Below are 20541 nucleotides of genomic sequence, written 5' to 3' on the forward strand. Positions count from 1 at the left end.
TATATATATATATATATATATATATATAATAAATATATATATATATATATATATATATATATATATATATATATATATATATATATATATATATATATATATATATATATATATATATATATATATATATATATATATAATATATATATATATATATATATATATATATATATATATATATATATATATATATATATATATATATATATATATACTGTCAAATTAGCCATCTGGTGGTATCCCAAAACAAAGTAAGTCGTGTTAAATCGTAGTTGTTTTTATTAAGATTTACCCGGTGTAATTATTGGGCTGTGCGCGTTCAAATGTGCCATGGTGTAAATGCACCTGGTGTAAATACTAGAATCACATTTGACGCAGAATCCTTTTGAGGGAGGAGGAGACATATAAGGGGACTCAACTATAGTAAAAAACAAGCAATTAGGCTAAGCCAAAAAAAGAAAAAAAAGGAAAAAAAAGAAAATTTTGAGCGGGTGGGAAGGGGGTCAATATACCTCTCCAGCTAACAATGCAAGTACTGAACCATTTACTTTACAATTGTTCAAATTATATTATTAATAATAGTGCACTTCTGTAAAGTAAAATTAAGATTGCAATTTTATAATAATACGAAAATCAGAACATTGTCAAAAGTTTTTTTGGGTGGTAACACCCAAGTACAACTGTTCCATCAAAGAAAAGCTACACCTTAAGCTCTCCGGTGCCATATGATTCCAGCTTATTTTTTACTGATTTTTCTGCCAGAGTTCATTTATTTAAACATGACATCCATTACCATCAAAAACTACTTAGTTGCATATGTAGATATTTTTTTTAATAATGAATTCTTATTTTTTTCCTATTTGAAACAAAAATAAATATGGCTGCTGCTCGCCATTTTAAACAATTAAATTCTTTTTTCACTCTCCTTGGTATTTCAAACAATCAAGCCCTTTCGGCAAGGCCGTATTCAGGGAAGGAAGGGGGTTACCCGGTTTGAACCCCCCCCCCCGAAATTTTTGACCGAGTCGAAAATAAGTTGAAAATTAGTAAAACCTAGGTAAAAATCAGTATAATTAGTCGAAAACTGAGTCAAAAATTAGTACCCCCCCTCCCCGAAAAAGTCAAAAATTAGTAAACCCCCCCCCCCCGAAAAAAAAAAAATCCTGGATCCGCCCTTGCCTTTCGGGCTCATTCGTCCGAACGAGCAATAACTACCGCTACCGCATTTGATAAGAAAAGAGCTTATTCGAAAAACGATTAAAAGGTTTTAGTGCCCTTTTAAGTGACGAAACAGATTGGAAGAAAACTAGCCCCCTTCCTATGCCCCCCTTTCCCCCAAATACATCCGAATAAAGTATTGAGACAGTCATTTAGTTCCTTCCCTTTTTAAGAAACTAAACCCGAATTTTATTTAAGTCTTGCTTTTTACAGTCTATTTTCAGTGAGCTGCTACCCCCAATAAACCAATTTTACAGGCCGTAAAGCTACGACGACTCTGCATCGTTCCCTATAATCAATACACATAAACACTAAGGATTTCGTTTGTAAAATTCCGTTTTATCGACGGTTTTTAGCGTTAGTTATTTCTCAAGAGAAAACTTTGGTCGTTTTAAATGCAGAAAGTTTTGATCTTAAAAATGTCAATAAACTTTTATGATTTAGTCAGGGTAGTCAGTAAAAAAATAAAATAAGAAAAAAACCCTGAACAATAAATAGCTGTTACGGTGGCAATGAGAAATAGCTGTATCTAATAAATATTTCGTTATTTCTAATCCGCCTTATCGTTGCATGAAATAGTCCTAAAATATAAATAGTAGAACTATCGAAGATACATTACAGAAAATAACGTTCATTATCGAATTTATTTTGGCTGACCAAAAAATGACTGATCTAATGAAAATCTTGGGTTGCCCCTGCAATGAAAATATACATGGTACACTTTGGTTGACCTAATGAAACTCTTCAGAGCAACTCTACATTGACCATAATTTATCCAAGCATGCACGCACGTAGAGAGGGGGGCCTTGGAACTGGGTCAATTTGTTCCTATATCACTAGATGTCGTATACAATTTATGCAGTCCAAATTTTATTTTTCGAATGTGGTATTTCAAAAGCAATTATGTGGGCCATAACAAATGTTTCGTTAAGTATAGCCCATGTTACCATTTAACCCAATCTAAAAACTACTCAAGATTTATGGCCAAAAGTAATATTTATTATTAAGTTTATTTTGGTAACAGACCATAGCAAGGGTGGGTAAGCAAAAAAAGGGTGGGACAAGGGTAAGGCACGATTTGGAGAGAAAGGCAGGAAGAGGGAGGATACGAGTGTTGATGAGTGACAGAGATGACATTTGTTAGGGGCATTTTTCTTCTATAGTTTTAAGTAGGGCTATATATTTCTCTGAGGTATTTTCAATATAGATTCTATATTCTTATTTTATTTTTTTCGCAGTTTATAGGTTATAAGCTATTTTCTGGTGCTTTATTTAGAATATTTTTAGCTAATTAGTTGGATTAACACGAAAGTAGCTAAAGGGACTTTCGCGTGACCACACACACTTGTAGGTTTTCTCCAGTGCGAATTGTCCGTGTTTATCTATTAATTTGTGAATGTTAAAAGCAAACAATTGAACTAACGGTTGGTCTAATAAAACACATATCAACCCTACACTGACAATAAATACAGTTTTTCCAGAAACGAGGCAAATAAGGAGGTGGTTCCCTTGGACCTGCACCAAACTGTTTTTATATTTTTAAATCATTCATACAATTTATCCAGACTATATGAATGATTATGATCCATTTTAACATTTGGATACATCCATAGTCAGTTTTGCCACCACGATCTGTTCCTAAAGTACAACAACTGCCCAAATTGGCGTGCTACACAGCTATTTTCTGTGCTAGAGTAAAAAAATCGACTGTAATAATGCTAAAATAGTGCTAATTAGAACACTTTCGTGCTATTTCAGAAACCCTGAGCACGTGCCACAGAACTATATATAATAGAATGGTACTAAATAGCACTTTCGTGCTATATGTGGCAACCCTGTACCTCCATCTCAAACCTCAATAATAAAACTACAGTTAGAAATGTACCAATTTATACAAATAGCTATGACAGCAGACCACATGACAGCAGACCAACATTCTATACTGAAGAGAAATTACTATAAACCAACAAGGGGAATTATCGGCAGGTGAATACTAGGAAGTTACAGGGTGGTTATTTGGTTTACTCGGTAGAATTTAAACGAGGGATCATAGGCAGCGCGGTAGCGCTGCCTAAGTAAAGAACGATGTTGGCACAATGTGTTATTTTTTTCTCCATACCCGGGAACATCGTGGGGAAAGACATGCCGCAGAAGCTACGAAAATTGTTCGGTCGATTTGAAATTAGAATGGCTAGTATCCTTTTTAATTGTCAAAAGTGATTGGAGGACCACTCACGCCCCCCCAGGCACACTATTCTCCCAAACACATCCAATCAAAATTTTGAGGTAGCCATTTTGTTCAGCGTAGTTGATTTCCAGATAGAAAATATCTTTTTGGGGAGGACACTCCCCCAAAACCCTCGGGGCAAGGGTTTTGAGTTATGCCTTGAGGGCATATAAGAACGATTCTGCCACAATGTACCATTAATTATTTTTTCCCTTCAGAGCAGGGCACTTCGTATCGAAGAAGTTGTCGTAGAAACATCGAAAATGGCTCATTCAACTGGAAATTGGAGTTGCTTGTGCCCTTTTTACTAGTCGGAAGAGGGGGGAACTAACCCCCCTCTCACGCCCACCATTTCCCCAAACACATCCAATCTAAATTTACAGATAGCCACGTTTTCAACTTAGTTGAAAGTTCTGGAAATTAGGTCTTTGAATATGACAACCCCCCACAGCCGTCAGGGCAAGGGCTGTAAGTTATGCCCTGGGGGCATATAAGGTTTTCATAGAAAGCGTTGTCGTAAAAACTTCAAAAACGGCTCATTTGACTGGAAATTGAAAGGGCTAGTTGCATTTTTAATAGTTGAAAGTGATTGGAGGACAACTAACCCCCCTCTCACGCCCACAATTTCCCCAAACACGTGCAATCAAAATTTTAAGATATCCATTTTGTTGAACGTAGTTGAAAGTTCTGTAAATTAGGTCTTCGAGGATGATAATCCCCTCAAAGCCCTCAGGGCAAGGATTTTAAGTTATGCCCTGGGGGCATATAAGCTTTTTATAGAAAGAGTTGTCGAAGAAATCTTCAAAAAGGGCGCATTTGATTGGAAACTGAAAGGCCTAGTGCCCTTTTTAATGGTCGAAAGTGATAGATTAACTAACCTCCCTCTCACGCCCACCCTTTCTCCTAACACACCCAATCAAAATTTTGAGATAGCTATTTTGTCCAACGTAGTTGAAATTTCCAAAAATCATGTCTTTGAGGATGACAACCCCCCCCCCCACACCCCTCAGGGCAAAGGTTGTAAGTTAAGCCCTGGGTGCATATAATGTTTTTATAGATAGCATTGTCGTACAAACTTCATAAAGGGTTTTCAATTGGAAATTGAAAGGGCTAGTGCCCTTTTTAATAGTTGAAAGTAATTGGAGGGCAACTAACTCCCCTCTCAAGCCCACCATTTCCCCGAACACATCCGATTTTGAGATAAACATTTTGTTCCACGTAGTTTAAAGTTCTGGAAATTAGGTATTTGAGGATGACATCCCCCCCCCCATAACCCTCAGGGCAAGGGTTGTAAGTTATGCCCTGGGGGCATATAACGTTTTAATAGAAAGTGTTGTCGTAGAAACTTCAATAAGGGCTCATTCTGGAAATTATGTTTTTGAGAATGACGCACCCCCCATAGCCCTCAGGGCAAGGGTTGTAAGTTATTCCCTGGGGACATATAAGGTTCTTATAGATAGCGTTATCGTAGAAACTTCAAAAAGGGCTCTCTCAATTGGAAATTGAAAGGGCTAATACCCTTTTTAAAAGTCGAAAGTGATTGAAGGGCAACCAACGCCCCTCTCACGCCCACCATTTCCCCAAACACATCCAATAAAAATTAAGAGATAGCCATTTTTTCAACGTAGCTGAAAGTTCTGGAAATGATGTCTTTGAGGATGACAACTCCTCATGGACATTGCTGAGGATTGTCCGGCACTATTCACTCACCTCCTGTTACTTTTTCAGTTCTGTTTATGTTTGTCAATGGTGCCTGATTCCTTCCTTTGCGGAACGGTAACTTCGATTCTTAAACGCGGAAGAGACCCTTTTGATTGCAGTTCATATAGACCCATCACTGTTGCTTGCAATATTAGTAAGGTTTTTGAATATGTTCTGCTCCCATACATTATTGAACGAACTGTGAAAGACTCAAACCAATTTGGATTTCAACCCCGTATTGGGTGCCAACATGCGCATAAGGTCTTAGCTCCAACTCTTTATGATGCCCCGTCTAAAGGTTATGAATGATATATTTGCGCTTTGGATTTGTCAAAGCCTTCGATAGTATTTGCCGTGCACAAATGTGGCATTCTTTGCCAGAGTTTGGAGTGAACCCTTCTGTCATACATGTTTCTAAATTTTGGTATGGTAATTCGTTTCTTCGTTTAAAATCTGGTAGAGGGTACTGCGGTAATATACCAGTTCAATCTGGAGTACGACAGGGTGGAGTGCTATCACATTATCTATTTAATGCTTGCATTCAAAATGTGTTATCAAGAATCTGACCTTCGTATTTGTATAATTTATCTGATGTGACATATATTGCGTATACGGACGACCTGCTAGTTTTAAGCCGAACCAAGTCTATTTTGGCAATATCTATGCAACGTACTTCTATGATGTTTCGGGATGTTTATCTGTTTTTGAATTTTGATAAATACAAATATTTAGTTTTCAATCCAAAATCATCAGCTTATAATTTGTCCTGTGGATCCTCGGTAATTCGCAATGTTACGAGTTTACGGTGGTTAGGAATTAGTATTTGTTCTACTTTTTTGGGACTTCCAAGTTCTGAGAGATGTTAAAAAAAAGTTGAAGATTGGATATGCGAAAATTGTGCCTAACCATGGAAAATATTCACGCCGAGCTTTAGATAAAATGTATTACACATATTGTGACCATTTTGTCTTGTTTTTAAGTGGAATGTATTCGTTATTGAATAAGAATGATTTGCGCCAGATCCGTATCGCTTATTTTAGATATTGCAAATTTTTACTGTACCTGCCCACTTTATATCATAATACACGTATTACTGAGAAGTATGGAGCTACCGATATTATCGAATCGTTTGAATTGCTTAGTATTAATTTAACAAGACATGCCTTTGTGTCCCTAAGTCCAAACCATAATATTATCCATGTTTTTTTTTGTCAGTGATTAAGGTTTAAGTTACCTTTGTTTCTGTGTATTTGATTTTCTTCCTTTTTAGTGTACTTTACTCAACTTGTTTTGTATAAAAGTGGGTTATTAATAAATTCTTATTCCCCACAGCCCTCAAGGCAAGAGTTGTAAGTTATGCCCTGGGGCCACGTAAGGTTTTTATAGATAGCGTTGCCGTAGGAACTTCAAAAAGGGCTCATTCAATTGGAAATTGAAAGGGCTAGTATCCTTTTTAAAAGTCGAAAAAGTCGAAAGTGATTGGAGGGCAACTAGCCCCCCTCTCACATCCATCATTCCCCCAAACACACCCAATCAAAATTTTGAGATAGCGATTTTGTTCAACGTAGTTTAAAAGTTCTGGAAATTACGTCTTTGAGGATGACCAACCCCCCAAAGCCCCCAGGGTAAAGGTTATAAGTCACGCCCTGGGGGCATATAAGGTTTTTTATAGAAAGCACTGTCGTAGAAACTTTAAAAAGGTCTCATTCAAATGGGAATTGATAGAACTAGTGCTCTTATTAATATTCAAAAGTGATCGGAGGGCGAATGCCCCCCCCGCCCATCATTTCCCCCAAAACTTCCAATCGACATTTTGATATAGCCATTTTGTTGAACATAGTTGAAGGGTCTGGAAAATGTGTCTTTGAGTATTACAACCCCCCCCCCCCCGCCCCCATAGCCCTCGTGGCTAAGGTTGTAAGTTATGCCCTGGGGGTATATAAAGTTTTTATAGAAAGTGTTTTCGTAAAAACTTCAAAAAGAGCTCATTCAATTGGAAATTCAGAGGGCTATTGCCTTTTTTAATAGTCGAAAGTCATCAGAGGAAGAATTACCCCCTCCCAACTCCCATCATTTCCCCAAATATTTCCGATCATTATGTTGATATGGTCATTTTATTCAACGTAGTTGAAAGATGAAAACCCTGTCTTTGAGGATGACAACCCTCCCCTCATAGCCCTCAGGTCAAGGGTCGTAAGTTATGCCCTTGGGGCATGTAAGGTTTTTATAGAAAGTTTTGTCGTAGAAGCTTCAAAAATCGCTCACTCAATTGGAAATTGAGAGGACTAGTGACTTTTATTATTAGTTGAAAGTGATCAGAGGGCAAATGCCCCCCCCCCCCCTACGCCCATCATTTCCCCAAACACTTCCGACCAAAATTTTGAGATAGCCATTTTGTTCAAAGTATTTGAAAGGTCTGAAAACTATGTCTTTGAGCATAACCAATCCCCCCAACGCTCAGGGCAAGGGTTGTAAGTTATGCCCTGGGGCATATAGCCTAAGGTTTTTATAGAAAGCAAGACCATATAAGCTTCGGAGGGGGTTCATTGGATTGGTAGTCAGACGCTGTAGTGCTCTTTTTAAGAGTCAAAGTGATCCGAGGACAGCTACCTTCCCCCTCCCCACAAACGCACGTCATATTGCCCCGAAATGCATCTAATAGATATTTTGAAACAGCCATTCTATTCGAAGTAGTCTAAATATCATATGAAGTTTTCATGGGGGAAGTGACATTGCTATGAAGGGGGTGCAGGATTTCCGAACATTATTTTTAAAAAACGAACAGAAATTAAATAATAAAAAAACAATTTTTCAGCTAAAAGTAAGGAGCAACATCAAAATTTAGAAACGAACAGAAATTAATACGTAGGTCATTGGGTTCGCCCCCTACTCATTATTTTGCTGTTTACACTAAAGTTTTTTTTTGTACTTTCATCAGAGCTATTTATTCTAATTAACGGCCTTTGTGATTAAAGGGTAATTCTTAAAGAATTGGAGCAAAATTTGAACCTAGCGTAAAGAGCGAGGTATTGACTAGGGGCGAACCCCCTAATATACGTAATAAAAATATACGAATATAGAAGTTCGTTACGTAAGTTAATTCGTAACTTACGTCAGAACAAAATTTCGAGAAAGCCATTTAGCCAAAAAAAGTAAAATTAATATGCAAATTTTGTTTTAATTATTCATGTAGTGTGAGCCAAAATAGAAGCTGCGTTAACTCAAAAACGTTCAGAAATTAAATAAAAAAAAACTTTTTTAACTGAAAGTAAAGAGTGACGTTAAAACTTAAGACGAACAGAAATTATTCCGTATATGAAAAGGGCTGCACCCTCCTCAACCCCTCGCTCTATACGCTAAACTTTGACTCTGTCTCACAGCTTTGTTTTTTAAAACAATAAAAACCTTTAGCGTAAAGTGCGAGGGGTTGTGGAGGGGGCTGCCCCTTTCATTTACGGAAACATTTCTGTTCGTCTTAAGTTTTAACGTCGCTCCTTACTTTCAATTAAAAAAACTTGTTTTTTATATTTAATCCCTGAAAAAGACCATGTCAATATAAGACGAACAGAAATTAATTAAAAAAAAACTCTTTGCACAAAACAAGTTTTTCAAAAAAGTAAAGAACACCATTAAACTAAAAATGAACTAAAATAGAATCAAATAATATACCAAGCATACAACTACCACAAATCAGTTTCAATATATAAATGAAACCCGAAACAAACAGAAATTAAAATAAATAACAGAGTCCAACTCAGACCGATCAGAAATTGATAGAAGTTGGTTTCTAAATCCCCGTGCTTTTTAAAATTTAAAATACACTTTGTAAGTTAATGAAAAAAAATTCTTTAGACGTTTTCACTTTTGTAACTTTAAGAAATAAAAAATTTATTAAGATTTTCAGGTATAAATATCAGCGTATGTATATTAAACTGATAATGCACATTTTTTTCAGTAAATTCATTTGAATTTTTTTCAGTAAAGTACAAATTATATTCTATAATTTAGAATAGTTTTGGGCTAAAGTAGGGCTAAATAGTTTTGATAATAATATTAAATTTACAGTTGAGTTTGAGGAAAATAATAAATTACCTTTTCCAGATATTTTATTAATTAAAAGGGATCTACATTTACTTTTCTCGATTTACAGAAAACCAACGCACAGTGATAGGTATTTGAATTTTCATTCGTGCCATCCTATGTCGGTGAAACGGTGGGTTCTGATTTCACTAGTCGATAGAGCCTTTAAAAATTGTTTCCAGGAATATCTAAATTCAGAATTGTTATATTTAAGCAATATATTATTCTGTAATAAATACCCATTCAAGCTCTCGTACAAATTAATTTCAAGTGAATTCACTGATCAAGATAGTCGGATGACTGGAGTGTCTCAGTCTTTAGATTTAGATGTATCAAAAATTTTTATTTCGTTGACATATTTACCTGGTTTGTGGGGAAACATTAACAAATTTCGCATAATGTTGGTATTGATGCATGTTTAAATCGTTGAGGCCAATGGGTAGTTTCTTTAGTTCTGGAAAGGATTTAACCCGGGAAAATTTAGTATGTGGGGTGTATAAAATTCCGTGCTCTTGTGGTAAGTTCTATATTGGTAGGACTAACCAACAATTTGTTGAAAGGTTTATTGAACACCGAATTTCGATAGAAAAAACCCTACAATTAAGCAAGGCCGTATCCAGGGGGGGGCGGGTCCCCGGTTTGAACCCCCCCCCCGAAATTTTTGACCGAGTCGAAAATTAGTAAAACCTAGGTAAAAATCAGTATAATTAGTCGAAAACTGAGTCAAAAATTAGTAAACCTCCCCCCGAAAAAGTAAAAAATTAGTAACCCCCCCCCCCGAAAAAAATCCTGGATCCACCCTTGCAACTAAGCAAGCCTCCGGAAACTTTTGTTTCAGCTTCAGCAGAACATATTTGGTTTCAACCAGATCACTTTGTAAAATTTGATGAAGCCTTATCTATTTCAAATGATAAGGGGTACACTCAATGAAGCCATAGAAATTAAAAAACATATGTTTGCTAAACTTTCGATAAATAGGGACACAGGTAGTTTAAATACTGACCCGATTTATAATAATATTCAAAAGAGTGAATCAACAATCAATGACGGAGTTAAGATTTTGAATATTCCACCAGGGGACTATTTACTTGCTAGACCAAAACGATTTGCTTTAGTAATAGCCAACAAAACGGTTATTTCGCAACAGAATAATTAAAGTAATTTCCAGTTTTTTTATTTTTTCTCAGTTACTACCATGTCCTGACAGAAATAATTCTATAATAGCATCTTTTTCCTAAGTGGTTTAGTTTGTGCCGATTGAATATTTTTTTTGGTGGTGGTGGTATTGGTTTTTAGTTTTAGCTTGGTTTTTTATCTCGTTCCTCTTGCTTTTCCATCGTGCTGAATACGCCTTGTTGGGATACAGGCGAAATATCCGCATTGTTTTGCATTTGTCTTTTCCTTTCTCTCCACTGGCCGCAGTCTTGTTTCTTGTTTTTTTTTTTTTTTCACTGAGATTTTTGTCTTTGTTTGTTATTTTTTTTTACTAAAGTAAATACAAAATAATTAAAAATTATTTCACTTAATCTTTCATATAAGAAGTGACCAGTAATTCAAAAATTTAGGATGTGGGGAGAGGGCGATTGCGAGCCCCTCCCGCCACATAGGTTAAGGACGATGTGGTCATGTAACATCTGACCTATATCAACGGAATTTTATATTACTACAAAAACCGAAGATGATTATTTAGAAAATAGTTAATATCGTGATATTTTTTTTTGTGGGGGGGGGGCAAACTCATTTCCTTCACTTTTGCATACAGGACTTGGATCTTTTGACACATGACAATTAAGTTGGTTTGGGAGAATTAAGATTAACACAAAATAAAGCAAAATAAAAGAGAAAAAATGGAAAGTTAGGTATAGTCAGCTTATTTTTTTTACATTTGAAGGAATAAATTCTGATAGAAGAAATCCTAGACAGAGTTAGTACCATAAAATCAAATTTCAATCTAAACAAATACTAACTCTAACACGTAAAAGACCTCAAACTAAAAACATAAAACTAAAGACTAAATTGATTCTTATGAATATGTAGATATCCCCCCCCCCAAAAAAAAAACAACAAATCTTGTGAGGGGAAAATTTTGGTCAACTTTTTTTTATGCATCATTATTATTATCATTTATTTTAATGTTATGATCAAAAACTAATAAACTATTCATACCGGCACGAAGAGGGGATTTTTTTTTTCCTTTTTTTAAGCACTGCAATATATATATATATATATATATATATATATATATATATATATATATATATATATATATATATATATATATATATATATATGAAAAAATAGCTTGACAATTTTACTTAGAAATTCTCACACACACAGGATATTTTAGATTTTGGGGCACAGGCCCCAAATATTACCCCCCTCCGCCTTAGGTATGCTCCTGTGTTAATAGATACAGATAAGATAAGAGAGATAAGATAATATTTATTTTCCAAAGTCTATCTCAAGCTCTAATAGAGCCGAATTCACTTCATATGTCAAAAAAAAATAGAAAAGCAAAACAATGAAAAAAATAATACAGCAAGAAAAGAAACACCAATCAAGCATAAAACTGGTCGATAAGATTTTAACAAATGGCTATACTAGAAACTGAAAAATAGAAGAAGAAGGGTTGGGGGATAACAGGAAATAACAGTCAAGAATAAAAACATTGCCGAAATCGTGTTCAAGGTCAAATACATAAAATAAAAAAAAACCACTTAAAATCAAGCCAAATTAGCTGTCAAAAGGAATATTTACAATTAAAGAAAGGAATACAATTAAAGGAAAAAAAAAATTAAAGGCCAGAAAAGATATTTCACATATATAAGTATCAACAAAATGGAAAATAAAAGTGACAAAGATAAAGAGAAAAAAATCACACATTATTAATGTGAACATACACAACAACTAAAATAAGGGACGGAGGAGTTAATTTTGGTGCAGAACATAGTTCAGGGATTATTTAGGTGCGCCAAAATAAAGGGGATAAAACTTTTCTGGAACCTCTCAGTAACGGTATGGATAGGTGAATATGTTGGAATTGCCAAGAAAGCTAAGCGGAGGAGACGGGGTCTGATAGGGTCATGTAAATCAGGAAAGATGTGCTCAGTACGAGGATTAGATATTGCGGATTTAGCAAAACGCAAACAAATTTGTACTTTCCTTTCTTTTAACGTGGTAATACCTGCGGATTTAAGGTGGAAGGAGTACGGAATTTTGCTCTCTTTGTAGATGATCCTGAGCGAACCCATTTGGACTGACTCAATTTTGTCACTAAGCTTGCTTGAAAGATGCGAATGCCAGACCGGACATGCATATTCTACTAGCGGCCTGATAAATGATAAATAAACACGGAGGAACTTCATGTTGGGGCAATTAAATTTGTTTAAAATATTTACCATAGATAATGAAACGTTTGCTTGTTTAACAATATTAGAAACATGCATGTCCCATTCAAGATTATTTGAAATTGTGATACCCTGGACTTTAACAAGCTTCACACGCATGTCTGGTGGGTTAAGGTCAAAATGCGGGACTGGACTTAAAAAAATGTATCTTCATTATATTTTATTTGGTGGAATTTACTTTCATATTTAGGTTCTTAGCTTCATCTGAAATGTGGGTAAGGATTCCGAGGGGTTCACTTTTAGCAGTCCTGTGACATAATGCAAGGATCGACAAGTCATTCATGTATTTCCACCTTTGGGGAAAATTCTTACCAATATCGTTAACATGACTAGAAATAAAAGCGGTCCCAATAAGGTTCCTTGAGGAATTCCACAATATATAGGGAGGGGGTTCAGAGAAAATATTTTTGTACTTAACAACTTGATATCTATTCGAAAGAAACTATATAACAATATTTACTAACAGAGGATCAAGTTCAAAGTTAACCAGTAGTGAACGAATTAGGATGGTGTGGTCAACCAGGTCACAAGCTTTTTGAAAATCAACTAAGACAGTGTTCAGCCAAACATTTGGTTTATTAAGGTCACTTAAGATGGTATGCATTAAGTGCACAAGGTAATGGGTGCTGGGAGTTTTCCTTAAGTTACCAAACTGCCGGGTGTCAATACGCGGACAAATTATATCCCTAAGCCAGTCAGAGAGGAAACTTTCATAAAGTTTGGGAAAAACAGAATTGAGTGCAATGAGGTAAATATTAGTAAAAGTTATATGTATGCATTTTTTTGGGAAAGATTTTATAAGAATTTTTATCGAGCCACTTGGGAATTAGCTAAATTTTGTGATTTGACTGAAAATATTTGATATAGGCTCGTTAATTTTGTCCAAAAAAGACGTAATTAAGTCAACAGGGATAACTGATTGGCAAATACTTGATTTTATTAGCTTTAGAGCTTCTTATTATAGCTTCAAAGGGAGAAATAAAGGAAGTGCAAATATTGGGGGAAATGGTCATACCCGAGTAAGTGAAAGGGGGGAAACATAGAACTATGGAAATAAGGTACAAGTTTAAATCGTTGGCCGTCTTATTAGGGGGTTCAGGGAGATGAAAATCAACTTCGGAAGGACTTTTTCCGCATTTTTTTTTTTGATTTTCTGTACCATTGCTTGGGCTTGTTAGAACATAGATCTTTGACTTTACTATTATAATAATTAGAAGCTGCTTTTCTTAATATTTTCTTTATGAACTTCCTTAAATCATTAGCCTCAGTAATACGACCTGCTTTGAAAAAATTGATTTTTGTTCTTATAAGTTTTTTAAAAGACTCAGTAACATAAGGCTTATCTGTAGAACACGTTTTAAATTTTTTCTCAGGGAAGTAGAATTCATAATTACTCCTCAATAAATTTGGAGGGACAAAGCCATGCAGTCAACATCATTTGTTTGATACACAGTGGACCAATTATCAGTAGTAATCCAGGAACCAAAATTGAAAAGTCCTGAGTCAATAAGAGGTCTATAAGCGGTTTCAGTTATAGAAAACGACTGTAACTTTAGCCAGCAGAGATAGGAAGAGACTAAAGTGGTAACTACCCCCTAGAGGGGGCAGAGTGGAGACAGGTTTGTAAAACTTCGAAAGATTAGTGCAAATTAAATCAAGAGTAGTATTGCCTTTTGTAGTTTGGACATTAACGACCTGTTTTAAATTAAAAGTATTACATGTAAAATCAAGTCTTATATCGTTTGTGTCACCCATCAGGAAAATTCTTGCATTTGGGTACTTTTATTGTACAAACTCAGCACTTGCATGTGCTTTCTCGATAAAATTTATTTTGTCAGTGGATGTCTGATTAGGGTAGTAATAAAAACAACCCAGGAAAATTAAATTGAAAGGACTTGGTAAGACTTAATGTTGAGCGCACACCCCAATTATATTCTCCAAAACATCAAGGCTCAGATCACAGATTTAATTTCAATACGAGTCACCATGGACAAAAAATAAAACTGTGCTATTTCTCATAATCAGTGGGCGGTCTCCTTATCAGATTTTAACGAATTTTGAAAAGATTCTAATCTTTAACGCGTGAAAATTTAAAGGATGCATTTCAGTAAAAGCAATTAGATCATATAATACAAAAAAAAAAAAAAAAAAAATATATATATATATATATATATATATGTATAGATGTATATACTAAAAATTCTAATTAAAAGTTTTTCAAAGTTAAGGCTTTCAGCGTTGCTCAACAAAAGTGTGAGGAATCGAAAGCGACTTGTGAAGGTACCGTTTTTACACTTTACTTTTTTATATCACAGATAGGGTCAGAGCTTCTGGTGGAATTCTTGACGGGGGCTAAAGACGTGTAATAAGGATAAAGGACAGGAAGATCAAATACATCTATTTAAAACACGTCTGTATTTGAATGAGCAGGTTCTAGCGGAGACTGTAAGCTAAAGTAACTAAGTCGTAGCTGAGTGTGGGATCAACTGGAGGAATCAGGGGAGAGAAGATTTTTTTCTCGGAGGAATGGCACGAAGAATTCACGTTAAGGGAGTAGGCAAGAAGGTGGGTAGTGATAGATGGAAAGGTAAGAAAATGTTAGAACGTAGCTAGAGGGGGGAGTACATTTAACTTCGAAAAAGAAAGACGGAGGTATGGAAGTGAATATTGAGACGGGGGAATCATCTGGATAAATACTGAAGTGGTCAGAAATTGATAGCTCGTGAACTTTTTTGTGTGCTAGCGGTGGTCTAAAAAATATTTAGTAGGACAAGCAGAAATTAGAGCGCCTCTTGGTGACCCAGTTTTGTGGAACCTACTATAACACTTACTGAACATTTGGATATGAGGTTTTGCACAGCCAAAGCATCTGCCAATTGAAGTTTGTTTGCACATATAAACACGGGGGTATTTGCACAGATTATTGATACAGCAACTAAAAAAATGAAACTTACAAATGTGTAGAAGTTTACAACTGTTAGATATACATCAAATTTCTAAAAATCTAAAGCAAACATTAGGTTTATTACACTTAAGATCACAGAACTCATTTTTTTGAATATATGATTGCATTGGGTGAGAATTTCCGCTTGTAAGTTCGACAGTCATTGTCAATCTTTAAAGATGTGTCATTACCACTGGATTTCAAGAATAAATAATCTTCAGTTAAAACAAGGTCAGAAGGAATAGTTTGCGCAACCATTTTAATCCCTTGAAAAAATTCTGACGAGGGAAGTTCACTAGCACTTGCTTGATTACATATAGTGACGTTTTCAGGTTCAAAGGGTTTTGTAGTTGTTCACAACTGGAAGAACTTGGATAATGTATACTTGGGTTAAATTATAATCTAAAGGAGAAACAATTAGCAGTATATGGTATTTAAATGCATGGATAGCCGCAACAATTGGTAGCTGGAAACCGACTTCTAACGTATTTATTTCATTGTCCTTTAAAAGACCACTTTTATAGCACTCATAAAGATAAGATAAACTATCATAGAGAAATTCAAGGTTAGTAATCCATTTTCGAGAATTGACGATTTACGCGTCTTTTTTAGGCGGTACTCACTGGTATGGGGCTCGAAGTCACTAGCCGTTTCTGCAATGCTTGTTAATTCACCTTTACTGGAACAATAGATTTTTTTTTTGGGGGGGGGGGTAACTTGGGATTGATGGGTTGTGGTTATTTTTTCAGAATCAATCGATCCATCAGAAATATTGTTGACATTACTTGAAGCACGAGGTATAGCAGGGCAATTTGTAGTACCACTTCCAACGATCACTTCAAGATGATGTTTGTTGGAGATAGATGAATTTTCTCCATCCGAAATAACGAAGGATTTTACAGCCTCGATTGGTTGAACCACTTCTGGTTGATTATCGATGGAATTAATCACGTCATTTTCAACCATCGACGCTCGGCATTGAACGCATAACCAATTAGGGTTTCTAAGGCTAATACTTTTTGTTATGCCTATCCAAGCTGAATGCAACCAGGCATTGCACATAGAGCAACGGAAAGACCCAGTTCCCTATTTTATGTAGCATTCGTTTCAAAGATTGTACATTCTAGGCTAAGGAATAAAAACGAGACAGACCTTGAATTGGAAGCTATATCTTCAACTAAAACCTGGTCGCCGAAGCCAGAATTAGTACTGGTACTTGCTAAAGTTCACAAGGCTGATCTCGCGTCTTCACTTAAAAATGATAAGCGTCATTAATTTCAAAACAAGACGTCTTGACAGGTCAAGATCTAATGGAAGACACATATTTTCTGACTGTTGCGTAAAGAATTTAAAGTCAGGGAAGGTGGATGACAAGAATTTTTCCAAGGAGAAGAAGGTGTCCAAACCCTGAAAATTCAAGTTTAAGGTACCAACTTTAAAGATTAAGGGATTCATTACACAAGATTATGGGATGAAAATAAGGTCCCCCTTATGGATTTGTCATTGTAATACATTAAACGTTCATTTTAAGACCCATTTGTTCTGACTGAGGGGTTCTTTACACAGATTTTGGTGAAGAGGAGAGGGGAAGTTAACCCGAAGATACTTTTCGTCACTGTAATACAAAATAAAATTTACCGGAAATATAGGTCAATACCTGGGATATTTATCGATCAGAGAAAAAGAGAAAAAAGAAATCCTACCTGCAACAGATGCATGCAACTTGAAAAATCTCCACTTAAAATATCTTGTCGAATTAATCTAGAAGAAAAAATGACATACGAATCAGCAAAGAACATTATTTACGGAATCATGACTTAATATACTAAAACAAAATTTTGACGAACAGAAATAAGTAGCCAAGCTTCATCATAAATAGGCAAATTAATTTAAAGAAATAACCAAAAATAAACACTACTTATATTATCAGTCTATCTTTGTTTATATATATGACAAGTTTGGAGAAAACGAAGACGTGAAAGGCAATTTTGACGTTGACAATTAAAGACCAAAATGATTTTGGGAACATTGAAGATAAGAATGAAGAGATTATTACTTTAACATAAAAAGTTTTTTATTTTCACTTCAGTTATTGGTTCAGTCCCTCTATCATTGTAAATAGCATACGTGGAGTAGAGACGAAAAACAAAAAGGCAGCTTTGATATCCGACTTTTGAGGACTTCGGAGACGTTAAATTTTCTATTTTAGTTTTTTTTTTTTTTTTTAACGGTTTATCTGTGTTTCTATATATGATGATGTTGGATAAAACAAATACGTTCAAAGACGGTTTTGACGCTGCCAATGAAAAACGAAGACGATTTCAAAGGTGCTGAAGATGATAATTTTTCTATTTGGGTTTTATTAGTTTATGAACAGGTCATATGACAACGTTGGAAATAACAAAAATGTTGGAAGAGTCGTTGGCCTAGCCACCTGACCCGTACTTTCCATAATTGGCTTCATAGTTTTCAATTATTAAAATTTTTGCTGTTCCATAATTTTTACTAAAAGTTAATTTTCCTGTAAAAGAATTTTTTCAAAGAAAAGTAAAGAGTAACATTAAACAAAACACGATCAGAAATAAAGCCAAGTAATAATTCAAGCTTGAAACGAAGAAATACCTGTCATAAATAAATGAGACCCATAGCGAACATAAATTACAATGAATAGCCAAGTCAAACTCAAAACGAAGAGGTATTGCCACAAACAGGAGAATGACAGTTCTCAAGACTAAAGCTTCATTTGTACTTACTGAAAACATTTTTAATAAACTCAAATATATATATATATATATATATATATATATATATATATATATATATATATATATATATATATATATATATATATATATATATATATATATATATATATATATATATATATATATATATATATATATATATATATATATAGCAAAAATAGCCAAAATAACCAAAATTACTGCAAAACCAATGAATACAGTTTGCAAGTTTAACATAGAATGATATTCATTCCTGCAAGTCTTGCCTCTTTTGAATCTACTAACGTTATAAATGCGAAAACACTTAGAATATACTCTGTTTTTAGTAAAGCACAAATGAGACTCTGGTCTTTAGAAGGCTGAGGTGGGCGCTAACCCTTCTCCTCTTTGAGGTAGTTTCCATTCACTTTAAGTTTGACAAAATTTTTAATTGTAATTTCTGTACATTTTGGGTCTCGTTTATTTATTATTGTGATTTCTGCTAATTTGACTTGAGATTTATTAATATTGATTCAAGCTTAAATTATTATTTCAGCTTATTCTGATTGTTCTTGGTTTGATGTGGTTTTTTAATTTTCTTTGAAAAAATTCTTTAATGGAAAGTTTTTTAAAAACAATTTTTGTTCGTTTTTTATTGGTATTTTTTGTTTTATTAGTTAATAAAAGGTATATTTTCAAAGCTTTTTTTTTCTTATAAAGAATCAATATTTTAGGTTGCTATTTATATTTTGGACAAAATTTACAAATAGCCGTGCAATAAAAGATCGGATAGAGAGGAAGGGGGAATATAATTAAAAAAAATAAAATGAAAACCTGCATAATTTTCAGCCTAAGTCGTTAAGTCGTTAAGAAGAATAAGTCGTTAAGGATAGGAATAAGTGAAGATGAAATGGTGACGTTGGGTAACGAAAAGATTGATCGGGTGGAAAGCTTCACTTACCTTGGTAGTATTATTAGTAAAGACGGAGGGAGCAGTGAAGATGTTAAAAGTAGAACAGCCAAGGCTCTGGATGTCACAGCTAAAAAAGCTTGGAAGAATAGGAAGATGAGTCTGCAAACCAAGATCAGAATATTGGAAGCTAGAGTGATCAAACATTGTGTTGAAGCATGGGCGCTCCGAAAAGTGGATGAAGATTTTCTAGATGTTTTCCAGTAGAATTGCCTACAGATTTTTCTCAATACCCAGCTGACTGACCCTGTTTCAAACAGTAGGCTGTACGGAAAGTGTGGTTTAATCCCGCTTTCTCGGGCTATAATAGGAATAAGATTAAGATGGATAGATGGTTCTGCGGATGAAGGATGACAGATTGCCGATGACTATCCTTTTCGACCAACCGTCTAGGGCTAAACGGAGAGCAGGTCGTCCACGGCTGGGGTGGGAAGAAGTCATAAAGAAAGATTTAAGAGAAATTGTAAATTTCTGGGAGTGTGTAAAGAGGGATCCTTTGAATAGATTGGAATTAAGTAGGAGTGTATGTAGCTGTGATGGCCTCAGGTGGCTCGGTGATTTGCTAGTAGTAGTAGTGTTAAAAAAATTTCGGATTTGTTTTTTAAATATAAAATTAAAATAGGAGTTCAAGAATCGGTCCAACCAGACTTGTCTCAGGCTGAGGTTCCCATAGTTTTAAAGATTTTATTAGGGTGTCTTCGTGGCCTGAAATTTTATAAAGATCAAAAAAAAAAAAAAAAAAAGAGGAGGTTTCATGCTAAGAATTCATACAGCTACATTTTATGTATATATATATTTTTAGAATTGATTTAATATTTGTTTAGCAGATCCTCTTGGTCCCCACAGCCCCAATTTAAAATCTACTTGATTTCCATATCACAATTTCCTTCATAATTTTCAGCCTCTCAAAAAAACTCTCAAAGTTTTTGTTAAACTGAGGCTCATCACAGCAACGCACGCTCCTCCTCTATCACAATCTATTCAAAGCCTCATTGTTTACACCCTCCCAAGAAGTTTCCACTTCCATTCAATCTTTCCTTACGAGATCCTTCCGCTCCAATGGGGAACGAACTACTTTTCCTTTGGCCTAAACGATTGAATAAAAAGGGCAATCTTTGGCAGTCTGAAATCCGTCATCCGTAGAACGTGTCGTAGCCATTTCATCCTTTCTCTCATTATAGTCCTAGAAAGTGGGATTAAACCAAATTTTTCGTACAGCTTACTATTTGAGATACGATCAGTCGATTGGGTACTCCAAACAGTCCGTTGGC

At 35.0% G+C, this 20541-nt stretch overlaps 1 protein-coding gene across 2 annotated transcripts in view; it reads right to left on the bottom strand.

Annotated features, from left to right (window-relative positions):
- LOC148942449 (TBC1 domain family member 13) overlaps window positions 1–20541 on the bottom strand; it is a 231952-nt gene that overhangs the window by 14186 nt on the left and 197225 nt on the right. For both annotated transcript variants that reach the window (XM_089102906.1, XM_089102907.1), the window contains one exon: window positions 17281–17338. In XM_089102906.1, the coding sequence (XP_088959032.1) occupies window positions 17281–17338 (58 nt within the window). The remainder of the gene's footprint in view (window positions 1–17280; window positions 17339–20541) is intronic.

The sequence above is a fragment of the Artemia sp. Qi Xiang Cuo genome, chromosome 17 (genome assembly GCF_049724085.1).
Source record: "Artemia sp. Qi Xiang Cuo chromosome 17, ASM4972408v1, whole genome shotgun sequence".
Taxonomy (NCBI): Eukaryota; Metazoa; Arthropoda; class Branchiopoda; order Anostraca; family Artemiidae; genus Artemia; species Artemia sp. Qi Xiang Cuo.